At 37.5% G+C, this 26,871-nt stretch overlaps 1 protein-coding gene across 4 annotated transcripts; it reads right to left on the bottom strand.

Annotated features, from left to right (window-relative positions):
* Positions 1-1,908: 1,908 nt before the first annotated feature.
* LOC129631968 (zinc finger protein 607-like) lies at positions 1,909-26,410 on the bottom strand. 4 transcript variants are annotated; one of them, XM_055553352.1, is made up of 5 exons: positions 26,176-26,410; positions 20,693-20,775; positions 16,945-17,071; positions 15,776-15,874; positions 1,909-6,708 (listed from the first exon to the last, which is right to left on the bottom strand). In XM_055553352.1, the coding sequence occupies exons 2-5, from the start codon at positions 20,699-20,701 to the stop codon at positions 5,663-5,665; spliced, it is 1,281 nt and encodes a 426-aa protein (XP_055409327.1). In that variant the 5' UTR covers positions 20,702-20,775; positions 26,176-26,410; the 3' UTR covers positions 1,909-5,662. The 4 variants fall into 4 exon arrangements, with proteins under 4 accessions (XP_055409327.1, XP_055409328.1, XP_055409329.1 ...); XM_055553353.1 differs by having other exon boundaries at positions 15,776-15,871; positions 26,176-26,408; XM_055553354.1 differs by lacking the exon at positions 20,693-20,775.
* Positions 26,411-26,871: the final 461 nt, after the last annotated feature.

The following is a 26,871-nucleotide window of genomic DNA, read 5'->3' as shown; positions in this document are numbered from 1 at the left end:
GATCCCTCTTACTCTGAGGACATGATCTGAACAATCCTAATTTTAAAAAATGTGTTGAAACTTATGGCTCAACCAAAAATTATGATCAACTGTTATATATTGCTCCATATGCATGGGAAAATAGGTGTGTATTCAGTCATTATTGGGTATGGTATTCTATATATGTGAAATTCATTCATCATGTTACTCAGATATTCATTGACTCTTTTGTCTACTTATTCTCTATGTGTGTATTAAGAGAGGTGGATTAAAGTCCTCCACTATAATTGCCAATTTTTCTATTTCTTCTTTTTGTTGTCATTTTTGCTTCATATATTTTAAAGTTATGTTATTAGGTTTACAAAAAATTTTAAATTGCTGCGTGTTTCTGAAGAGTTCACCTTTTTATTCCTCTTTATCTCTGGTTATCCTTATTTTCTTACTTAGCTTTGAGTTAATGCTTGCATGGCTTGTAGTAAAGGGTTAATACCTCAGCCTTGGTTTGCCCCAATCCTACACATTCTAAGAAGGATCTTGAGCAGTTTCTGGGAATAACTGGAATATCCCTTGGAATATCTTGCCTAAAAAGTTTTTTGTATGCCTGAGACCTCGTTTTATCAGTTTGACCAGTGTTATGAACCAGTGTTATGTGCCTACCCAAAATTGATCTATTGAAATCCTAACCCTCAGGACCTTAAAATGTGACTGTATCTGGAGATAAGGTTTAAAAGAAGTAATTAAAATAAGGCTATTTGGGTGGGCCCTAATCCACTCTTATTAATACTAATGTCACTACAGCAAGATTAGGACATACAGAGAGACAACAGAGATGCGCGCACACAGACCAAAGGCCACATGAGGACACAGTGAGAAGGCAGTCATCTGCAAGCCAAGGAGGCCGGCCTCAGAACAAACCAAACTTGATGACATCTTGTCTCCAGAACCATAAGAAGATAAATTAAAGCTATCCAGTCTGTGAATTTTTGTTGTTGTATTTTTTAAAAATACATATATCATAAATTTACCATCTTAACCATTTTTAAATATATATTTCAGTGACATTGTATGTAGTCATAACTACCATTGAACCCTATAATTCTTCATTTTTTAACACTAAAACTTTATACTTATCAATCATAATCAATAATTCCCCACTCTCCCCAGGCACTGGCAACCATCATTACAAGTTCAATGATTTTTGACCAAGTACTTCACGTAAGTGGAATCATTCAATATGCGCCTTTTGTGACAATTTACTTCATTCACCAAAATATCCTCACAGTTCATCTTTGTTTGGCATATTACTGAATTTCCTTCTTTTAAAAGGCTGAGGAATATTCCATTGTATATATATACCACATTTAGCTTACAGACTCTTGGATTTCCTCTATGTTAGAGCTAATGTGAACAATGCTGGTATGAACAGTATATAACTAGCTCTTAAAAGACCCTGACCTCAGTTATACCCACAGCTGGATCATACTTCTCTTTTTAACCTTTTGAGGAAACTACATGTTTCCTACCATGGTTGAACCATTTTACATTCCCACCAGTAGTGCAGATAGGTTCGAATTTCTCTATATCCTTTCCAACACTGTTCTTTTTCTGTTTTTCTTTTTTTCCCCAATAGTAGTGATCGTAATAGATGTCAGGTGGCACCTCACAGTAGTTTTGATTTGTATTTCCTTAATGATTAGTGATGTTAAGCATATTTTCAGGTGCTTATTCTCCATTCATATATCTTCTTTGGAGAAATGTCTATTTAAGTTTTTTACCCATTTTTAAATTTTTTTAAATTGTTGTTGAGTTTTAGAAGTTTCTCTACATTCTGGATATAACTGCTTATCAAATTTGCAAATATTTTCCCCCATTCTGTGGACTGCCTTTTCACTCTGTGCACAGTGTCTGTTTTTTCTTTCTTCCTTCAGGTGACAATGATCTATACATTCTAATGAAAAAGATACATAGTTATAGAAAAGTAATTTCCAAAAATAACCTATTGAAAATGATACTCCATTAGTTTCAATGATATTGTTTGAATGGACACTGTCTTTTGATACAAATTTTTTTTAAATTTCATCAAGTCCAATTCTTTTGCTGTGTCTTTGATATCATATCCAAGAAAACACTGCCAAATCCAATGTCATGAAGGTTTTGTTCTGTTTCATTCTAAAGGTTCTAAGTCTTGTGTTTAGGTCCTCAGTCTATTTTGAGATAGTTGTTGTACATGACATAAGGTAAGGGTCCAGCTTCATTCTTTTCAGTCTAGACATCCAGTTTTCCCAGCTCTATTTGTTGAAAAGGGGTACTTTTCTCATTGAATGGTCTTGGCTGCTGCTGCTGCTGCTGCTAAGTCGCTTCAGTCGTGTCCGACTCTGTGCGACCCCATAGACAGCAGCCCACCAGGCCCCCCTGTCCCTGGGATTCTCCAGACAAGAACACTGGAGTGGGTTGCCATTTCCTTCTCCAATGCATGAAAGTGAAAAGTGAAAGGGAAGTCACTCAGTCGTGTCCGACTCTTCGCGACCCCATGGACTGCAGCCTACCAGGCTCCTCCATCCATGGGATTTTCCAGGCAAGAGTACTGGAGTGGGGTGCCATTGCCTTCTCCGGAATGGTCTTGGCAGCCTTGTCAAAATCACTTGACTATATATGTAAGGCTTTACTTGTGGGCTCTCTATTCTATTCCACTTGTGGATATGTCTGTCTTTATGCAAATACTGCACTGTTTTGATTACTCAAGTTTCATAGTAAATTTCGAAATCAGGAAATGTGAGTCCTCTAGATTTGTTCTTTTCAAGATTGTTTGGCTACTAGAGGTCCTTTTAAGATTCCATTTGAATTTCAGGGTGGGTTTCTGTATTTCTGCAAAAAGCATCATTGGGATTTTGATTGGGATTGCTTTGAATCTGTAGATTGCTTTGGGTAGCACTGGCATTTTAATAACATTGTCTTCTAATCTATGAACATGGGATGTTTCTCCATTTATTTATGTCTTCTATAATTTCTAATTTTGTAGCTTTCATTGTACTTTTACTTCCTTGGTTAATCTCACTATTTCATCCTTTTTGATGCTATCATAAATGGACATGTTTTTGAAATTTCCTTTTGATTTTTGTTAATGTACAGAAATGCAACTGATTTTTACATGTTGACTTTGCATCCTGAAAATTTGCTGAGTTCATTTACCAAATCTAACAGATTTCTTTTGTAGTCTTAAGGGTTTTCTACATATAACATCATGTCACCTATTAACAGAGATCGTTTTACTTTTTCCTCTCCAATTTGGATGCCTTTGTTTTTCTTGCATAATGATCTGCTGAGACCTTTCAGTGCTGTGTTGAGTAGAAGTGGTATAGTTGAATAGAAGACATGCTTGTCTTGTTTCTTGATGTTAGATAAAAATATTTTCTTTTATCAAGTATTATGCTCAAAATTCTCCAAGCCAGGCTTCAGCAATACATGAAGCGTGAACTTCCAGAAGTTCAAGCTGGTTTTAGAAGACAGAGGAACCAGAGATGAAATTGCCAACATCCGCTGGATCATCGACAAAGCAAGAGAGTTCCAGAAAAACATCTATTTCTGCTTTCTTGACTATGCCAAAGCCTTTGACTGTGTGGATCACAATGAACTGTGGAAAATTCTGAAAGAAATGGGAATACCAGACCACCTGACCTGCCTCTTGAGAAATCTGTATGCAGGTCAGGAAGCAACAGTTAGAACTGGACATGGAACAACAGACTGGTTCCAAACAGGAAAAGGAGTACGTCAAAGCTGTATATTGTCACCCTGCTTATTTAACTTATATGCAGAGTACATCATGAGAAACGCTGGGCTGGAAGAAGCACAAGCTGGAATCAAGATTGCCGGCAGAAATATCAATAACCTCAGATATGCAGATGACACCACCCTTATGGCAGAAAGTGAAGAGGAACTCAAAAGCCTCTTGATGAAAGTGAAAGAGGAGAGTGAAAAAGTTGGCCTAAAGCTCAACATTCAGAAAACTAAGATCATGGCATCTGGCCTTATCACTTCATGGGAAATAGATGGGGAAACAGTGGAAACAGTGTCAGACTTTATTTTTGGGGGCTCCAAAATCACTGTAGATGGTGACTGCAGCCATGAAGTTAAAAGACGCTTACTCCTTGGAAGGAAAGTTATGACCAACCCAGATAGCATGTTCAAAAGCAGAGACATTACTTTGCCAACAAAGGTCTGTCTAGTCAAGGCTATGGTTTTTCCTGTGGTCATGTATGGATGTGAGAGTTGGACTGTGAAGAAAGCTGAGTGCCAAAGAATTGATGCTTTTGAACTGTGGTGCTGGAGAAGACTCTTGAGAGTCCTTTGGACTGCAAGGAGATCCAACCAGTTCATTCTAAAGGAGATCAGTCCTGGGTGTACTTTGGAAGGACTGATGCTAAAGCTGAAACTCCAATACTTTGGCTACCTCATGTGAAGAACTGATTCATTGGAAAAGACTCTGATGCTGGGAGGGATTGGGGGCAGGAAGAGAAGGGGATGACAGTGGATGAGATGGCTGGATGGCATCACCGACTCGATGGGCATGAGTTTGGGTGAACTCCGGGAGTTGGTGATGGACAGGGAGCCCAGCGTGCTGTGATTCATGGGGTCGCAAAGAGTTGGACTGAGCAACTGAACTGAACTGATGCTTCCTATTGGTCTTTCATATAGCTTTTATTATGTGGAGATAATTTCATATATACCTTTTGTTACAATGGAGATGATTTCCTTCTATTTGTATTTTGTTGAGTGTTTTTATTATAAAGGGGTGTTGAATTTTGTCAAATGCTTTTTCTGTATCAGTTGACATGATCATGTTTTTTTCCTTCATTTTGCTGATGTGCCATATTACATTGGTGAACTTTCATATGATGAACCATGCTTGCATTCTAGGAATAAATCCATTTGGTGATTGTGTATAATCCTTTTAATATGCTGCAGAATTCTGTTTGCTAGTACTTTGTTGAGGATTTTTGGATAAATGATCATAAGAGACATTGTTCTGTAATTTTCTTTACTGTAGTGGTTTTTTAATAGTTTTTTTAACAGGGTTGTGCTGGTCTCACAGAATCAGTTAGGAAGTATTCCCTCCTCTTCAACTTTTTTGAAAAGTTTGAGAAAGACTGGTATTAGTTCTTGTTTAATTCATCAGTGAAGCCACCAGGCCCAGGACTTTTCTTTTTTGGGAGGTTTTTATTTTTCTTTTTTCCTTTTTTGGCTATGCTGCATGGCTTGCTGGATCTTAATTCCCCAACCAGGGAACTGGAGGCACTTATGGATGGCATCACTGACTCGATGGACGTGAGTCTCAGTGAACTCCGGGAGTTGGTGATGGACAGGGAGACCTGGCGTGCTGCGATTCATGGGGTCACAAAGAGTCGGACACGTCTGAGCGACTGATCTGATCTGCTTTGCAACCTTGGCCAAAGAGCTTGGTCACTCAGTGAATAGTAACAAAAGGGGAATGCCATAAAAGATTTGTTAATATAAAGTACAATATAAATTCTCTGGAGGTGAACAGTATTTGGGTCATAACTGAAAAACTTCAAACATTGCTTGAATTCCAAGGAGTTCCTAAATTATTTGATGCCTTATAAGAACTGAACCATATAAAATCCTTCTCATATTCTCTTCATTACAAGTTGTATAATTCCACTGTCTACTATACATATATCCCACAAAGTCTCTCTCCAGTGTGAATTCTGTGATGTACCTTAAGCATTGAACTAAGCCTAAAGGACTTCCCACATCTGTGGCATTCAAAGGGTTTCTCACCAGTATGAATACTCTGGTGTACTTTAAGGCTTGAACTGAGCCTAAAGCACTTCCCACATTTCTTACATTCAAAAGGTCTCTCACCACTGTGAATACTCTGATGTCGAGTAAGTCGTCCATACACACTAAAGGCCTTCCCACATGCCTCACATTCATATGGTTTCTCACCAGTATGAAATCTATGGTGTATAGTAAGTTGATGGCTACTCCTAAAAGCCTTCCCACACTCCTTACATTCATAGGGTTTCTTACCAGTATGAATTCTCTCATGTCTAACAAGATGTGAAGCATGACTAAAGGCCTTCCCGCAGTCTTTACATTCATAGGGTTTTTCACCAGTATGAATCCTGTCATGTTGTATGAGGTTTGAGGCTTGACTAAAGGCCTTCCCACATTCCTTACATTCATACGGTTTCTCACCAGTATGAATTCTCTGATGTATTTTAAGTGTTCCAACATCACTAAAGGCCTTCCCACATTCCTTACATTCATAGGATTTCTCACCAGTATGAACTCTGGCATGTTGAGCAAGGTTGGAGGCACGACTAAAAGCCTTCCCACACTGTTCACATTCATAGGGTTTCTCACCAGTATGAATTCTCTTATGTACTTTAAAGTCTGTAAGACGACTAAAAGCCTTCCCACATTCCTCACATTCATACGGTTTCTCACCAGTATGAATTACTTGGTGTACTTTTAAGTCTGTAGGACGACTAAAGGCCTTCCCGCATTCCTTACATTCATACGGTTTCTCACCAGTATGAATTACTTGATGTACTTTTAGGTCTGTATGACGACTAAAGGCCTTCCCACATTCCTTACATTCATATGGTTTCTCTCCATTATCAATTCTGTGAGGTAGAGTAAGAGATGAACGTTTTTTATAAATGTATGCTTTTCCATTGCTGGTTATTTCATATCTTGAGTCCAAATCTAAAACAAATAAGAAAAAAGTTCCTTTGACCACAAAACAAAACATTTTATAGAATTAAGAGAAAAACGGAAAATTTCACCCAGTAAAGATGGTTTAGGAACTCTAAAATACAGTTTTAAAACTTGAAAATTTAAAAGGAGGGCTCAGAAAAAGTAAGTTTATGCAGTCCAGTGCTGGTAAATGTTTAACAGCCAGCTCTACAAAGACACACACCTAACACATCCAGCCCTGATTTACAGTATTTGCCAATGTCTATGGTGTAAACAGTCCCACCACAGGCAATTTCAAGATATCAGTGTAATGTAACTGAAACTAGACTTATGATGATATGCAAAATCTTGTCCCTAGACAGCCAGTATCAGCCATCTCTAAATACTATTTCTATCTAAAATATAAACATGTACATATATAAAACTTCAAAAAGCAAATTATTTATACCTGATCAGTCTTCAATTACAATTCCCCTAAAAATATGCATTTCCACCACTGTGACACTTTCCCTCTGTGCAGAGCCACATGTGCTTTTATTTATTCTTCATAATAAATTAAGATACTGAGGGTCTTTGCTTAGTTACTCCTCCCCTGACACTTTATTATTTATCATCCTTATAGATGTTCAATCTCATTCATTCCTTCATAGCTTTTCTCAGGTCCTCTCTAGCTTTCCTTTTTAACCAAGGCCAACCATTCTGGTCAAGGCTTTACCCTGATGGTAAAGTATCTGCCTACCAATGCAGGAGACATGGATTCGATCCCTCATTTAGGAAGATCTTCTGAAGATGGAAATAGCTAACCATTCCAGTATTATTGCCTGGGAAATCCCAGGGACAGAAGAGCCTGGCAGTCTACTGTCCATGGGGGTAACAAGAGTTGGACACAACTTAGTGACTAAACATCACATCATCATCATCAACCATTCTGGTCATCCCAAGAAAAGTTTGTCAATCAGTTCTCTGATATATACCAGGTATACGTACAAGTCATGTAGTATTTGAACATTTAGGGACTTTGGGCAAAAGAGGGAACCTGAATTATACAAAAGAGTCTAGAAGAGCACCAAGAATTATATGAAAAATAATTAGCAGTTGGGGGCTCAATGATAAAAGTCTCTGTGAAGTATCCTGATCAAAATACAAAGTGTTTAATGAGGAGGCTATGAGTTGAGGGCAAAAAATATTTTCTTTTAACTAGCGTATAGTGTGGTATGTGTATAAAAAATTGAAAGAATATTAACAACATGCTTAAAAATTGATAACAATGGAAATTAATAAATACTAGCAACCAAAAGCACTTTCATGTGGAAATGAAAATGCCTTCTTGAAAAATGCTAGATCACTATGGGAAGAAAAAACTAAAATAAAAGAATTCTAATAAGTGGACCACACAGAAAACAAACCCATATCTGAATCTTGGGCATTGTTTCACCAGGCAGAGAACTGAAAACCTAAAATAATTATTTCTACAAAAAAGTGATTTGAAACTCAAAGCCTAATATGTGAAAAATAAACAACAAACAACAAAGTAGAGGGAGGAAGTAAAATAAAGATAAAAGTAGAACATAATGAGTTAGAAAACAATAGCATTAACAAATAAAGAGCTGGTGCTTAAAAAAAAATCATTATATGAAGTGTTACATAAATCAATTAAAAAAGACAATTAAAAACAAATGATAATATGAGGAAAACAAGAATCATCAGAGGAATTAAAAGAAACAGGAATTTATTTAAACTGTAAGGTATAATTTGTATGAATTATACTACATGACTACTTTTGAAAGTATGGATTACTTTCTAGGAAAATTTATCAAAACTGACCACAGAAGAGAAAGCCTAAACCAATCAGATGCTACAGAAGAAACAGAAAAAAGCTGCCAGGAAAAAAAAAGTAATAAACATATTTTAACACCTGTATTGTAATTTCTCAATATCTAGATCTAAAAAAATGGATACAGCATAGCTGGACAAAGGGAAAATTTAGGCTCTTATGCCAAAAAGAGAGGAAGAATTCAAAGGCTTAGAAAGTTTAACCTGGCCAAAAAATTTAAAAAATAGTGGCATAAAAATGATTGTGACAGGTAAAAACCATGCAATAAAAAGCAATGAATCAGCAGTGATACAAGAGAAAAAAATTGTTTCTCATCATTAAATAACTCTAATTGAAGAAGTTCTAGTACCAGTATGGCAGCATCAAGTTCCTATGGCCTGCCCCCTTTCTGACTGATTTCAACAATTAACACTTGACAAAACACAAAAACTAACTACATTAAGGGTGTAAATAAATCAGGAGGGCTTTGGAACGGAGTCAGACTTTACAAAGCAGCCGAGACTGAGCTGAGTTTCTTGCTTAACTCACTCTCATGTCCGTGTTTCAAGGGCAGGTCCCAGTTATTGTGGGGTAAGCATGGGCTACAAAACTTCCAAAAGAAACTCCACAATATTTCTGGCTATAAGAACAATAAGAGGGAGCACTGCCAAAGAGGGAGCACTGCCAAACTAGAAAGCAAGGGGGGAATGCTGGGACAAAAATAGCCAGAAAAGATTTCTTAATTTGGTATTTGGGTATGTGAAAGTGAAAGGCACTCAGTTGTGTCTGACTCATTGCAACCCCATGGACTATATACAGTCCATGGAATTCTCCAGGCCTGAATACTGGAGTGGGCAGCCTTTCCCTTCTCCAGGAGATCTTTCCAACCCAGGGATCAAACCCGGATCTCCTACCTTGCAAGCAGATTCTTTACCAATTGAGCTATCAGGGAAGCCCATCTGGGTATGGGTCAGTACAACATTCACCTTTACCAACAATGACATGTGCATGAGGATATAAATCAGTGTGGCAACACTATACCTACAAACAATTTGAAAACCTCTCCCCGAAGAAAATTACAAGCACAAGTGATTTCACTGGTGAACTGTTTCAAATACTTAGTGAAGAGGTACTACCGATTCTAAACAAACTCTTTCAGAAAATTGAGGAGTGAATCACTCTATGTAGCTAGTAACTGTGATACCAAACAGGAGAAAAACATTGTAAGAAGTGAAAATTACACAGTATAAAATCTTGTAAACATATTTGTGTACATGCTTAGTCGATCAGTCATGTCCAGCTCTGTGACCCTATGGACTGTAGCCTGCCAGGCTCCTCTGTCCATGGAATTACCCGGCAAGAATAAAGGAGTGGGTTGCCATTTCCTTCCCCAGGGAATCTTCTTGACTAAGGGATAGAACCTGCTTGGCAGGTCCTGCTTGGCAGGTGGATTATCACTGAGCCATCTGGGAAGTCTTTGTAAACATATATGCAAAATACTAAACACTATCTTAACAGAATTGATCAACATATAAAAAGGATAATACATTATGCCTGTCTTAGTCCATTTGGGCTACTGTAACAAAAAATACCCTGGATAGCTCATAAATACAGAAATGTATTTCTCTCAGTTCCAAAGGCTGAGAAGTCCAAGATCAAGGGACCAGTATGATCATATTCTGGGAAAAGCCTTCTTCCTAGTTCATATCCAGTACCCTCTCAATGCATTCTCATACAGTGTAAGGGATAAGGAATCTTTGTGGGAACTCTTAATAAGAACACTAATTCTACTTATAAGAGCTCTACCTTCATGCCCTAATCAAATCCCAAGGGCTTTTCCTCCAAATGCCATTATCTTTGGGAGTTAGGATTTCAATATGTGCATACTGGGGTATAGAAACATTCAGACCGTATCAATGATCAATCTCAGGAATACAAGACTGGTTTAATATTTGAAAATTCCATCAATATAATTAACTATAAAACCCATATGGATCATGTCTAAAAAAAATTTTTTTTTAAGCATTTAATAAAAGTCATATCTGTCCCTCATAAAAACTCACAACAGGGACTTTCTTGGTGATCCAACGGTTAAGAATTTGCCTTCCAATGCAGGGGGTGTGGGTTCAACTCCTGGTCGAGAAGCTAAGATCCCGCATGTTTTGCAGCCAAAAAACCGTAACATAAATAACAGAAACAATATTGTAACAAACTCAATAAAGACTTTAAAAAATAGTTCATATTAAAGAAAATCTAAAAAAAAAAAAATTACAGCAAACTAGAAAAAAAGAACTTATCCTAATAAAGATCACCTGCCAAAAACCCACAGCTAACATCATATCCAATGGTGAGAGAATTATGCCTACCACATATGATCAGGAACAATAAAAAGTTATGCCCTCAGCACTTCTATTCAACACTGGACTAGAAGTTCCAGGCAGTGCAATAAGTCAAGAAAATAAATAAAGGCATGCAGGAGAAAAGCTAAGAAACAAACATGTCATTAATCAAGATTACTTAATCATACATGTAGAAAGTCAAATGTAATCTACAAAACAGCTACTAGAAGATAATAACTGAGTTTAGCAAGCCTGAAGCATATACAACCAATATATACAATAAATATGAGAGAACACTCAGGAATTCAAATTTTAAAAACTTTAAAGTAGTATCAAAAATAGGATATCATGAGGGATATAGCTCAAAAAAGATGTGTAAGACGCTTACTCCTTGGAAGGAAAGTTATGACCAACCTAGACAGCATATTAAAAAGCAGAGACATTACTTTGCCAACAAAGGTTCGTCTAGTCAAGGCTATGGTTTTTCCAGTGGTCATGTATGGATGTGAGAGTTGGACTGTGAAGAAAGCTGAGTGCCAAAGAATTGATGCTTTTGAACTTTGGTGTTGGAGAAGGCTCTTGAGAGTCCCTTGGACTGCAAGGAGATCAACCAGTCCATTCTAAAGATCGGTCCTGGGTGTTCTTTGGAAGGACTGATGCTAAAGCTGAAACTCCAGTACTTTGGCCACCTCATGCGAAGAGTTGACTCGTTGGAAAAGACTCTGATGCTGGGAGGGATTGGGGGCAGGAGGTGAAGGGGACAACAGAGGATGAGATGGCTGGATGGCATCACCGACTCGATGGATGTGAATCTGAGTGAACTCTGGGAGTTGGTGATGGACAGGGAGGCCCGGTGTGCTGCAATTCATGGGGTCGCAAAGACTCGGACACAACTGAGCAACTGAACTGAACTAGAGACCTGTACACTATAAACTACAAAACACAGCTGAGAAATATAAATAAATAAATAAATGGAGAGATATATCAAGTTCATGGGATGTAAAACTTGGTATTATTAAGATGTCAATAATTATTGCTGAATTGATTTATAGATTTAATGTAATTTCATTAAAAAGTCCTAGCAGACATTTTTGTTGTCTATGATGAAACTGGCAAGCTGATCCTAAAATTTATAAGGAAATTCAAAGGATCTAGAATAGTTAAACTTTGAAAAGACTGTAATACAAGGACTAAATAATACTACTTAATTATAAGACTTATGAAGATACAGTAATCAGCAAGACACATCAAATTGACATATAACCAATGGAACAGATTATCAGAAATAGATCCAAACATATGTGAAAATTTTACTTTCATCATTTCAAAGGCAATAGTGAAGAAAGAAATAATGCAGGAACAATTGGGATAGCCATATGCCAAAAAAGAAAAAAAGAATCCAGACTTTTATAAATAAAAATGAAATAAAAAACGGATCACAGACCTGAACGTTAAACATAAAACTGTGCAACTTCTAGAAGAAAACAGGGAAAAAATGTGTGATCTTGGGCTAAGCAAAGAATTCTTCAGTTAAGTTCAGTCGATCAGTCATATCTGACTCTTTGTGATCACATGGACTGCAGCATGCCAAGCCTCCCCGTCCATCACCAACTCCCGGAGTTTACTCAAACTCATGTCCATCATGTCAGTAATGCCATCCAACCATCTCATCCTGTCGTCCCCTTCTCCTCCCGCCTTCAATCTTTCCCAGCTTCAGGGTCTTTTCAAATGAGTCAGTTCTTTGCATCAGGTGGCCAAAGTATTGGAGTTTTAGCTTCAGCATCAGTCCTTCCAATGAATATTCAGGACCGATTTCCTTTAGGATGGACTGGTTGGAATACCAGACCACCTGACCTGCCTCCTGAGAGATCTGTATGCAGGTCTAGAAGCAACAGTTAGAACTGGACATGAAACAACAGACTGGTTCCAAATCAGGAAAGGAGTACATCAAGGCTGTATATTGTCACCCTGCTTATTTAACTTATATGTAGAGTACATCATGAGAAATGCTGGACTGGATGAAGCACAAGCTGGAATCAAGACTGCCGGGAGAAATAACAATAACCTCAGATATGCAGATGACACCACCCTTATGGCAGAAAGTGAAGAAGAACTAAAGAACCTCTTGATGAAAGTGAAAGAGGAGAGTGAAAAAGTTGGCTTAAAACTCAACATTCAGAAAACTAAGATCATGGCATCTGGTCCCATCACTTCATAGCAAATAGATTCTGAAACAGTGCAAACACTGAGAGACTTTCTTTTCCTGGGCTCCAAAATCACTGCAGATAGTGACTGCAGCCATGAAATTAAAAGATGCTTGCTCCTTGGAAGAAAAGTTATGGCCAACCTAGACAGTATATTAAAGAGACATTACTTTGCCAACAAAGGTCAGTCTAGTCAAAGCTATGGTTTTTCCAGTAGTCATGTATGGATGTGAGAGGTGGACTATAAAGAAAGCTTGAGTGCCGAAGAATTGATACTTTTGAACTGTGGTGTTGATGAAGACTCTCAAGAGTCCCTTGGACAGCAAAGAGAATTCTTAGATACACCAAAAGTCATGATTCATAAAGAATAAACAGGTAAACTCAATTTTGTGAAAGTTAAAAACTTCTGTTCTCTAAAACATACTGCTACAAGAATGAAAGGAAAAATCACAATAAAAAAGAGAATATTAAAAAAGACTATATTTTAATGTAGAATATGAAAAGTAACTTACAAATTCAACAAGAAAACAGAGAAAAGATTTTAAAAGATACTGCACCAAAGAAACAGTAAAGAAGATAATCAATATCATTAGCCATTACAGAGAATCAGATTTAAGCCACAACAAAATGCCACTATATACTTATTTGAAAGGCCAAAATTAAAAAGACTGATCATACCAATTGTTCATAAGATATGGAGGATCCACCCTTCTCTTAGAGCTGGTGGAGATGTGAAATGGTATAAAAACTCTATAAAAGTTTCTTACAAATTTAAATTTATAATCTTATTTATCTAAATTTAAAATCTTGGACTTCCTTGGTGATCCAGTGGTTAAGAATCCACCTGCCAATGCAGGGGATGCAGGTACGATCCCTGATCCAGGAAGATTCCACATGCCACCAGGCAACTAAGCCTGTGAGCCACAACTACTGAAACCCACACCCTAGAGCCCATGCTCTGCGACAAGAGAAGCCGCTACAATGAGAAGCCACGCACTGCAACCAGAGAGTAGCCCCCACTTGTTGCAACTAGAGAAAGCCCTTGAGCCTCAACGAGGAACCAGCATGGCCAAAAATAAATGAATTTTAAGTCTTACACATTTAATCATACATGTCCCATATAATCTAGGCATTCAACTGATCAGTATTTAGCCTAAAGAAATGAAAGCATATGTCCATTCAAAAACTTGTAAACAAATATCTACAGCATCTTAATTTGTCATTGCTAAAACCCAAAAATGTCCATCAACAAATAATGAAGAAACAAACTGTGGTATAATCAAATACTGGTATAGTACTGAGCAATAAACAGTAAAATACAAATAACAACATGATGAACTTCAACGTAATTACGCTGACTAAAGGAAGATGAAAAACTTCACACTATCATGTTTATATAAAACTACAGAAAACGGAATCAACTCAATTGTGATCGAAAGTAGAAAGTAGATCAGTGCTTACCTAGGGAAGTTGGAAGGAGACAGAGGAGGAAGGATTACGAGGGGACACAAGAAATGTCAAGTTTTGAAAAAAAATTTTAATAGATAAAGCATTTGACAAAATTGAACACCCATTCATAGCAAAAACAAACAACAACAAAAAAGAAAGCAGCAAACTAGGAACAAAAGAAAACTACCTCAATTCAACAAAGGTCACAAATGAACAAATCTACCTCAAGATTCTCACTTTCTATGCCAACATGAAGAACACAATAGAGACCAGAAATAGACACACATACATATAACCCAAAGGGGTGCCAAAGCAATCCAAAGGGTAAAGGAAATTCCTTTTTTAAAAAATGGTGCTAGAATAACTATCCATAGGAAAACCATTAGTCCTGAACCCTACTCACACTGTAATACAAAATTAACTCAAAATGAATACAGAACTAAATGTAAAAGCAAAACTTAAAAAAGGTCAAGAAAAAATAGGGACAAAACTTTGCCACCTTTGGGCAGACAAAGATTTCTTTTAAAGTATACCCAAAAAAAAATTATAAAGGAGGAATTTGATAAATAGGAATATATAAAAATTTTAAAACTCCTTCTAAGATATTAATAAAATAGGTAAGACAAATTGTGGGGAAAATGTTTTTAATGTTCCAAAACAACTTCCTTCTGTTGCAAAATAAAGAACAGTTACCCCTCAAGTGTAAGAAAATAATGATTTCAAATGGGTAAAGATTTGAACAAATATTCCTAAAAATATGAATGATCAGTAAATGAAAGAAACTCAAGATGATTAGTCATTATGGAAATGTAAATTAAAACCACTAAGATACTACTACATACCAACTATAGTATCTAGAATTTAAGGGACTGACAAGATCAAGTGTTGAAAAGGATATGGAGTAAGTGGAATGGAGCAATGTAAACTTTCTAAGATTGTTAAACATGTAGTTACTGGGCTTCCCTGGTGGCTCAGTTGGTAAAGAATCCACCTGCAATGCAGGAGACTCAGGTTTGATTCCTGGGTCAGGAAGATCCCCTGGAGAAGGATATGGTAACCCACTCCAGTAATCTTGGCTCGGAAATGCCATGGACAGAGGATTCTGGTGAGCTACAGTTCACAGGGTCGCTAAGAGTTGGACATGACTGAAGCAACTTAGCACACATCACTGAGAAGGGAGCTTTCAACTAATGTTTCAGGGATATGTTTACCAAGTACATACCGCCTGGGCTACCACTTACACAAATGACTTCTGCCCGACTGGCTCTTACCTGTACACCAACTTCTTGTTTCTTCTCTCACAACTAGCCAGGGCTCTTTTCCTTGTTCCAGTAAGGTAATTACATTTGGCTTAGAAATGGAATGGCCTGTTTTAAAGAAAAAAGAATGCCACAGGATGGAGAAATAAATTGCGACTAGTCAAGATTAAAATTATAATTACGATTATAAAAGATCATAATGATATTGACTATTTTAGAGAAGAATGAGAGAATTAAAGAACAAGAGATCAGTTGGTAAGGTAAAGTTTTTGTTTTGCTGTGTTTAAAATTCAAACTCATATGTCTTCTAACTCTAGAGATCAAGCATAATGTGGTTAAAAAGATACTCTGAAGCCTGGAATCAATTCCTGCCTTTGGTATAACCTTGAACAAATCATTTAAACCCACTGCACCTCAGTATTTTCCTTTATAAAATGGGGATAATAGTACTGTTGGGGGAATTAAATCAGTTAATACTCAAGTTATTTTAATAAGTTAAATCACATAAGGTACCTAGAATAATGATTACTGCACAGTAATCAAAATGTTAACTATTAACTTTATTCTTATGCTCTAGTATCACTAGAGGACACAAGAAAAGACAGCTATAAGATATTCATTCCATTCTGAATGTAATTTTCACCAATCACAACTTTCAACAACAAATCAGATGAAGACTTTTGTTTTAGGAAATGAACTGCATTTGGTACAATTTTAAATAAATTCCAATTATCCAACCCATTATCATACAAACTGTGGAGGCTCTGAGAGCAATTCAGGGCCCTGTGATAAGCTAATATCCCTAAAACTGTTTCAAATCATAAAATGAAGTATTAGAGCAATTTGGAACACAAATAAACAAAAAAACTTCAATCCTTTGACCATATTGTACAATATATGCCACAAATTTCTAATTTAGCTGCTTGGTCATTATGGAAGAGATGCAAATACAAAAACAGAACACATGGAGATATAAGTATGACTGAAGGATAGAGAAGATTAAGGTATTTAATGGTGCTGCCATTTCTAACCTGACAAAGCTCAGCCACTTTTTGGGGAAGAGGAAAAACAAATTTAGTTAGTTTCTTGAATGGCAGCCCTGCAAATCACGGTGGAAAAAATACATAGCCTATACAGCAGATTCTAAATTAACCTAAATTATTTGAGGCTGATGAACGTACCCAATGAGACCAAGTTACCATAGTTCTCCATCATCACATCCCGGTACAAAGTCTTCTGAACAGGGTCCAGGCATTCCCACTCCTGCTGAGAGAATCCTATGGCCACATCACTGAATGTCAATGATCCCTGAAACCATAAATACATGTGTCACTGAAGAAATTAAAGAAAATACATTGAAAGTAGAAGCAGAGGAATTGATGGACTTCTCTGCAAGAAAAGAGAAAATGAAAGCACATAGACTGGCAATCTAGAATGTGGAAGGAGACTGAAGCACAATGTATATGTATTTTTTAAGAAGCCTGCTGACACAGGTTGAATGTCTTCCATTCTCTGGATACTTCTAAATATCTGAACCATTTGGAAATGGACAAAATAAAAATGTTTCCCTCCTAAATTAAAAAACCTACACAAGAATAATGTTCAAATAGTATCTGCCTCAAAAATTCTCAATAAATATTTCAAATTTTTTGAAAACTGGGTAAAATTAAAGATTTCTTTCAAGCATTGTTGTTCAGTCACCCAGTCATGTCCAACTCTTTGTGATCCCAGGGACTGCAGCATGCCAGGCTTCTCTGTCCTTCACCATCTCCCAGAGTTTGCTCAAACTCCTGTCCATTGAGTCAGTGATGCCATCCAACCATCTCATCCTCTGTCACCCCCTTCTCCTTCTGCCTTCAGTCTTTCCCAGCATCAGAGTCTTTTCCAATGAGTCAGCTCTTCGCATCAGGTGGCCAAAGGATTGGAGCTTCAGCTTCAGCATCAGTCCTTTCAATGAATATTCAGGGTTGATTTCCTTTAGGATTGACTGGTTTGATCTCCTTGCAGTCCAAGGGACTCTCAAGAGTCTTCACCAGCACCACAGTTTGAAGGTTATCAATTCTTTGTCACTCAGCCTTTTTTATTGTCCAGCTCTCACATCCACACATGACTACCGGAAAAACCATAGCTTTGATTAGATGGATATTTGTCAGCAAAGTAATGTCCCTGCTTTTTAATATGCTGTGTAGGTTTGTCATTGCTTTTCTTCCAAAGAGCAAGTATCTTTTAATTTCATGACTGTTGTCACCGTCTACAGTGATTTTGCAGCCCACGAAAATAAACTCTGTCACTGCTTCCATTGTTCCTCCATCTATTTGCCATGAAGTGATGGCACTGGATGCCAAAATCTTTTTTTTTTTAATGCTGAGTTTTAAGCCAGCTTTTTCACTCTCCTCTTTCCCCTTCATCAAGAGGCTCTTTATTTCTTCTTCACTTTCTGGCATAAGGGTGGTGTCATCTGCATATCTGAAGTTACTGGTATTTCTCCTGGCAATCTTGATTCCCTCTTGTGCTTCACCTAGCCTGGCATTTCGCATGATGTACTCTGCATATAAGTTAAGTAAGCAGGGTGACAATATACAGTCTTGTCATACTCGTTTCCCAATTTTGAAGCAGTCCATTGTTCCATGTCTGGTTCTAACTGTTGTTGCTTCTTGACCTGCAAACAGGTTTTGCAGGAGGCAGGTAAGGTGGTCTGGTATTTCCATCTCTTTAAGAATTTTGCAGTTTATTGTGATTTATACAAAACCTTTAGTGTAGTCAATGAAGAAGACGTAGATGTTTTTCTAGATTCTCTAGCTTTTGCTATGATCCAATGGATGGCAATTTGATCTTTGGTTCCTCTGCATTTTCTAAATCCAGCCTGTATATCTGGAAGTTCTCAGTTCACTTATCATTGATGCCTAGCTTGGAGGATTTTGAGCATTACTTTGCTAGCATGTGAAACGAGTGCAATTTTGTGGTATTTTGAACATTCTTTGGCATTGCCCTTCTTTGGGATTGGAATGAAAACTGACCTTTTCCAGTCCTATGGCCACTGCTGAGTTTTCCAGATTTGCTGGCATATGGACTGCAGCTTTTTAACAGCATCATCTTTCAGTTGAAATAGCATTAAATACTTCATTATGTCAGATATTGCCATAAGCATTTTTGCTTTGTTCAATAAATCCATGTATTATTTTGGTATACGACATTGTATTTTATAAGTAAATCATATTTAATCATTTACACAATTAGATACACAAATTTGGAAAGTTTTCCACAATTCTAAGGTCCTGTTTTCACCAACTACATATAATGATATGCATTGTTGCTGTTATCTACCATTTCTCACTAAATGTTTTCCTTATTCTGAGTGTAGCAGGTAACTTTATTGATTACCAATAATATCCATTTCCTGGAATTTATGTCCTCATGTAATCCTCTCCCTTTGAATTGTGGGCTGAACCCAGTGAGAGAATTATTTCTGATAGAATAGAATAGAGAAAAGTGATGGAATGTCATGTTCAATGTTAGCTTATAAAAAACCATGATTTCCACACTGCTTATTCTCTCTTGCAGTCTCACTTGCTCACTCTGTGGAAGCCAGCTAAGCTGGCTTAGCTGGTTGTGAGCTGCTCTAAGGAGAGGCCCACATAACAATAAACCAAGAACAGCTGCCAGTCAACAGCTACTGTGGAAGTGAGGCCCTCAATCCAACAGCCATGAGAACTGCATCAAGTCAACAACCACATCAGTGAGCCTGGATGCAGATCCACTCAAAAGTTGGGCTTTAAAATGACTGCAAACCTGACCAACACATTGATAACCCTATAAGAGACCCAGAGCAGAAGAGTCAAGCTAAGCCACATCCAAATATTTGACTGACTGAAACTGAGAGATAAATGTTTGCTGCTTTAAGATACAGAGTAATTAATTAAATTAATTAATTTCAGAGTAATTAATTATGCAGTAAAAGATAACTCATTTGACTTAAATGATACTGAAGAAGGCTGGTCAATTATACAGATATGACACAAACATAGCATGTCTCATTCAACAACAAAATAGCCTTAGTATTTACGTCTCATGGCTTTCCTAGCAAATCCATGACTGCCATCTTAAAAGCCCCAATCATAACCTAATCCACAGAAAGCAAGAATTTCATACCACATTAAGATTCAGGTCATTCAATGATAAATTCCACTGCATCTACCTGGAAATCTCACATCTGTGGAAAACATCAAAGTCTTACCATGGATAGTTAAATAGAACCACTATCTCTATCTCCTAAAGGAAATCAGTCCTGAATATTCATTGGAAGGAGTGATGCTGAAGCTGAAAGTCCAATACTTTGGCCACCTGATGTGAAGAACTGACTCATTTGAAAAGACCCTGAAGCTGGGAAAGATTGAAGGTAGGAGGAGAAGGGGCAACAGAGGATGAGATGGTTGGATGGCATCACTGACTCGATGGACATGAGTTTGAGCAGGATCCAGGAGTTGGTGATGATGATGGACAGGGAGGCCTGGTGTGCTGCAGTCCATGGAGTCGCAAAGAGTCGGACACGAGTGAGTGACTGAACTGAACTGTCTCTATCTTCAAACTACAAATCTGACCTGCACAGCATAAATCTTTACTTCAAAGAACTTTAAGCCCCATTATTCCATCACTGCCCTTAATTGAAAAATGAAAAATTAAAATATACTGAATAATCTGGGAAATAATTATATGAATGCTAGTTTCAAATGGGCCAAACAGAGACAGTGCTAAATAATCTGACCTCATATTTCTCTGGAACAATAGTTAGGAAACAGGTTATTTATTTATTTATTAGGAAACAGGTTATTTGAGCAAACTTTCTCTTAGGAAACTTCAGGAAAATTAATTAAAATGCTTACATGACCTAAAAAACGCACATATTTCAACAGAAGAGACATATTAACTTACATGGGCCATGGTTTTAGACCTGTAAGAGCTGATCAGTCCTCTGGGCTTCTCTATCAGAAAAGCCGAGTCCAGAAAACCCAGACCTGGGAGAAGAGAAAGACTTTCAGATGTGCTTTAGAGTTTCCACACTGGGCATCAGTTAATATCACCATTTATGCTCTTCTATTCCAGATTCCTAATCACTTCCCATTACACACAACTTGGGTAAGTTAGGATTCTGGACAAATGCACTCCTCACTCATTTCCCAGAGCCCTCAGCTGCAGAGTCATTTCTGCATTGAAATGCAGACCCAGATACTTCAGTAGAAAATTTTCTGACCAATGTACCATTGTGATCAGATTGATATGAACCTGAGATTGGGCAGCTGTGTCCTGCTCTAAACAGATCTTCCTCTTTCCATTGCGAACTTCAAGACAGAAAAGAGGCTATGTAATCCAAATTAAAACCTCTTTTTGTGGCCTTGAAAGTGGTTGCAGTTGATCAAAATATTAGAGATGGACAAGAAATGTTCAGCATTCTAAGTCCAGCAAAGCTTATTAGTTAAATATATGACAGACCAACAATATATTAGAATACAAAGTAGTCATTAAATGTTAAATTGGGAAGAATATTTAATGAAGTGGAAAGTGTTTCATTTACATCAATAGAAAAGTCAAGTTAACTAATATATTTCTATTTATAAAATATAGCAGCATATTAATCAATACAGAGAAAAGAATGACAGATAATCATAAAACAGAAGATAGAAATGTCTAGAAATTTGTATGTCTACATACTAAGAGCTCTTGTATTTTTGGTTGTTTTGCATTGTTTGTTTTTGTGGGGATGTCTTTAGAAATGAATCACTGTGTATTCAATTGTTTTTAGTCCATACATGAAACAATCAAATAAGACTACTGAAGACATAAAATATACCTTTGCCATGATCAGAATTTGACATGAGCAATCCCTATCTTTTTGCTTAGACCTTGTTTTTTTTAAAAGGTTACTTCATAATCATTGTAATAACTGACATAGGAATTTGAAAGATTTTTTTAACTTAAGGTGAAGACTTCCCAAAAGTTCTTTGTTCTTTAAATTCACATTATTTTACTAAATGGCTTTTGTTTCCTTTGGATCCTAGTATCTCATTTCATACTTTTTTCTCAGTTATGTTGGAATTTTGGCTACAAAAAACTTGGGAACAGTCCCTGAGTGATCTCTTTTGTAAACTGATGACAGTCTCAATGCATCTTTATTTCAGATCTTTTTGACAGAAGAATTTTTGTTTCTGAACTAGTCAGTTTTGTCATGATACCCTCCAGGAAGCTGCTGAATTATTTTACCTATAATTTTGCTATACGTCTCATACTAGAATGAAGTCTACAAGATATAAAGGTCATAGTACAAATATGCACTTGTATTGCCGTACAGATCCCATGCGCTCGGTATCACTTGTTTATATTCTTACTGCCACTACAGCCACCCAGATGTCTCCTTTAGGCAGCTCACTTAACTCTCACCAGTGGCCTTCATCACATACCACCTTATAATTATCCCTATTCAGATTTATTCAGATTGTTTTCTAATTTTTTAAAATTAATTTATTTATTTGTTTTTGGCGGTGCTGAGTCTTCGCTGTGGCACTGGCTTTTCTCTAGTTGCAGCAAGCAGGGGCTACTCTCTAGTTGCGGTGTGTGGGCTTCCATTGCAATGGCTTCTCCTGTTGTGGAGCATGGGCTCTAGGGTGCATGGACTTCAGTAGCCGTGGCTTGTGAAGCCCTAGAGCACAGGCTCAGCAGCTGTGGCACACGGGCTTAGTTGCTCCGAGGCATGTGGGAATCTTCCTGCACCAGGGATTGAACCCATGTCTCCTGCACTGCCAGGTGGATTCTTAACCACTGAATCACCAGGGAAGCCGTATTCCTATACAGATTTTAAATTCCTTCACAAATTATAAGTACTCTGAAGGAAGTAATTATGTCTTTTTAGTAATTGCATTACCTCAATTATTATACTTTCCAGGTCTGTCATATTTAAAACAATTAAAAGAAGTATGATTTTTTTTTACTACAAAATACCACTTTTCAAAAAATTTTAAAGGAAATAACTATATAAATTTACAAAGTATATACACAAGGATGTTCATCAGAGAATAATTTTTGATGGTCCAGAATTAAAAACATGAAAATCTCACTGCAAGCAAATACGTTAAATATATTATAGTCTGCTATATTGTGACATTTATGCCATGCTATTCTTAATAAGGATGATATTAAACCACATAACTGATGGAAAACAATATTAAAAGAATTGCTCAGTGAAGAAAGCATGCATAATTTAGGAGGTGGCATCCCACTGAAATTAAGAAAAACATTTCAATGCCGATTTTCTCATCAGCAAAGTAAGGATAAAAAAATCACATAAAACTATTTTGAAGACTAGGCAAAATAATCCATATACACACTAAACTGTACATCATGATGACTAATGTAAAATTTCTATCATTACTGAAGAAGAAAATCATTCCATATTCCTTAATCTTTCATTATAAAAAGTTAATTCTGATGCTTCCTGGTTTTATTAAAACTTGAGCTTCTTGAGTTTCCTCTTTCTTATAATTCTAATATTTAATAAAATTTTAGGAGTTACATATGAGAATATAGATTTCTGCTTTATAAAATCATTATTTTAAAAAAGAGAGATTATTAGACAAGAGAATAGATTTCTGCTTTATAAAATCATTATTTTAAAAAAGAGAGATTATTAGACAAGAAAAGAGAAACTATGCCCTTCCTCAGTCCCCAGCAGCTATAGAGAGTAAGAAAAACTTTTCAGAATCATAAACCAGTTCAAAGAATAGTATGATAAAATTGAGAATACAACTGGAGAATCAATTTTATTCTTCACATATTTACATAAATATTTATAAATATTATCTTTATTTTCTAGCATAACAACTATGTTTGTAAAAATTGCTTGTACTTGCAAGACACTTGGAAATTAGAGATTAGTGTTATTTTTTCAGAAAGTAAGCTCAAACTTCTAAGTTATTAACTCTGAAAAGATGTCTCCCTTAGTAATACAGTGCTCTGGTAATTGTTCCAAATAACATTTGTAATAAATAAAAGGCATAACTGTTTGTAATGCTTTTCACACAAGATTCTCTGCCCTTCCCTCTTCTCTTTACATATACAGGGTATAATGTTCATTATTGGATTAGATTAGATTTTTTTGAACTATGAGTTGGACTCTTTTGTCTCCTTTACTTGATCAATTTTATTCTGCCAAAACAAAGCCACACAAAAATGGAATTAAAAAAATATATATATATACATCAAAATGTTAAAATGATTATCTCTAGGGAGATTATGGGTTATCCTTGCTTTCTTCTCAATAAATTCCTTAAGGAAATGAACACAGGCTTATTTTTTGGCAGTAAACCTGTATTAATTCCATTATCATAAATAAAATATAAAGATATTTCAAAGTATTAAAATATTTATAGACATGACTTTGGAAAGAGGCTATATTTTCCTTATTAAAAAGATTTGTTAATATCAGACCTACGATGAAAACCTCAACATGATTAAAATACCACTTAAGTATATTCACTTCCTGAATATCCTTTAGCTGTATTGCACTGATGATAATTAGAGACATTTCACCATAAACACTTTAACATCAACAGAAAGGGAAACTGCCTTCACAAATTAATGTGAACATGTATACCAAGTAGATAGAAAAGTTGGTACACAGAAAATGCTCAGTAAATATAGCTGAACACTTTCATTCTTCTCTGAAAAACCAATTAAACTATCATTTTGTCTACAATCCTTGCAAGTTTTTACAAAATTCTCTTTTTAAAATGAGCTGAGGCTTTCAAATTTTCTTGACTACTGTTTTATAACTACAGTATTTAAGATTGCTCAACATTAGATAATAGCCTTTTTTTTTCTTGTAATGACTAATTCTTATGAACAGGAATTTTATTATCTATATAATATTTTAACTCATGGATGTCCTGTGATTTTCTTAACCATTCCATTTGTATAATCATTAATTTTGTGAAAAATCATCTAAAAGTATAAAAATCTTTCATTGCAGATGAGTTACCCATGTCTAATCTTTTAAGGTTATGCACACCTTTGAAAAATGCATTTTTACAAATATATGCAGTAATTCTAGACAATTACAAAGACTCTGTGGTCCCTTGTAAGCCCCCAAACACAAAGGACCCCTGGATCAGAACACTCTGGAAAATTAGCTCCATCTAGCCCTTTGATCGGAGAAGGCAATGGCATCCCACTCCAGTACTCTTGCCTGGAAAATCCCATGGGCGGAGGAGCCCGGTTGGCTGCAGTCCATGGGGTCACTAAGAGTCGGACACGACTGAGCGACTTCACTTTCACTTTTCACTTTCATGCATTGGAGAAGGAAATGGCAACCCACTCCAGTGTTCTTGCCTGGAGAATCCCAGGGACGGGGGAGCCTGGTGGGCTGCCGTCTATGGGGTCGCACAGAGTCGGACACGACTGAAGCGACTTAGCAGCGGCAGCCCTTTTATATAGAAGCGCTCATCACATTAACTTCATATTTTCGTCATTGATTTATAGAAATCTGAAGGGTGAATGACACTACAATAAAGACAATGTTGAGTATTTATTGTGTTCCATCCTTCAAAGCTACTAAATCCGCCGTGATCTCATACATAAAACCAGAATTAAGTAGGACTGTGGAATCCGTATCAAAGCTCACAGCAGGTTTCTGCCATCGGAGCTCAAGAAATGCTTCCATACTCAAATGTATAAATGAGCCCCAGAGAACTTCCAGGAAGGGTAATCCGAGGAAGGATCGGGGTAGGAACCTGTCTCAGGAGTAATTCTTCCCCCCGCCCCCCCAATAACATCCTTTTGACAGCTGGACATTATTTAATTATTAATACAACTTTTGGCAGCCACATAGTGTGCTGGAGGCTATTTAAGGTTCTGGACGGCAGGAGGAGAAATGGAGGGATTTATAATTTAGGGTGGGCAGCGACCAGGACCGACTCTCAGGCCCCTTGCTACAAAGTGGCCTCTCTCAGAACCCTGGCCTCAGGGACAATTCTTGATTTTAAAATTCCGATCTCAGCAGCCGGTAGGTACTTTCTTGCTGGAAGGTGTCTTGCAGGACTCAAAAACAGATTTCCCAACAGCGTTCACATTCTTTGGGAGACATACATGTTTGAGAGAAGCCTGGAAGCAGCGGCGGGGACAAAGAGCTCTGGGTAATCCACGTTCACAGAAAGGACACTCACTCGGTGTCTCCGTCACACAAAACGAACGCACACCTCTCTCAGTCTCACAATCGCACTCACCCTAAAAGAGAGATAAAACCAGCGCCCCGCAACCCCGCTGCTCAAGCGTCCACAGCCCCGAGGGGACGCGCGGACTCGCCCGGCGGCGTTCGGGCGGTCCACGCTTTCAGCGCCTCTCGCAACCCCACTCCCACCGCCACTCACCGTCCCTCGCGGGCTCTGGCTAAGTCTGCATAGTCGTCTCCGCGGCGACCCAAGCTGGATTCCTCCTCAGACAGTGCCACTCACGCGCAGTTTGCAGCAAGAGATACGGAAAAAGAACCAGAGGCCAAAGCCACCGGGTCGTCTGTGGGAAGAGAGGCTCCACGTCTTAAAACTCCTAAAGCAAAGTAGCCGCTGGGTGGGGCCGGGAGGCTTCTGGGAGTGACCGCCGGACTGCGCCTGCGCAGCGCATACTTCTCAAAGACGAGGCGGGACGTGAGGTAGGGGGCGTGTCCAGCGGGTCCCTGGGGCGGGAGGAGGCGTATCCGAATGGGACCTGATCAGAGAACTGGGAGGAGTGGACTGAGGGGCTCTTCTTTTCCCAGGCTTCAAGCCTGCTTGTGAGAGATCTGCACAATTAAATCAGTAATATGACCCTGAGGGCCATGAGTGGAAGATCTGGAAGGTGGGTTCATAATCCAAACAAACTCTCCCTTCCCTACAAGGCTCATTCCACTCAAAATGCCACAGATTCCTGTGGTTTTTACAGCTGAAGCCTCTGAGGTTACAAAAGGTGTATAACATATTGCTGATTAGCAAAGCCGTGTTTCCAGGTGAGAAAAGCTGGATAAAGTGCGTGTGTGTGTGTTTGCTCAGTTGACTGACTCTTTGTGACTCCATGGACTTGTAGCCTGCCAG

Source organism: Bubalus kerabau, chromosome 17, assembly GCF_029407905.1.
Source record: "Bubalus kerabau isolate K-KA32 ecotype Philippines breed swamp buffalo chromosome 17, PCC_UOA_SB_1v2, whole genome shotgun sequence".
In the NCBI taxonomy this organism is placed as follows: Eukaryota; Metazoa; Chordata; class Mammalia; order Artiodactyla; family Bovidae; genus Bubalus; species Bubalus kerabau.
The sequence above is the reverse complement of the archived record's forward strand: the minus strand, read 5'-3'. Positions and strand labels throughout refer to the sequence as shown.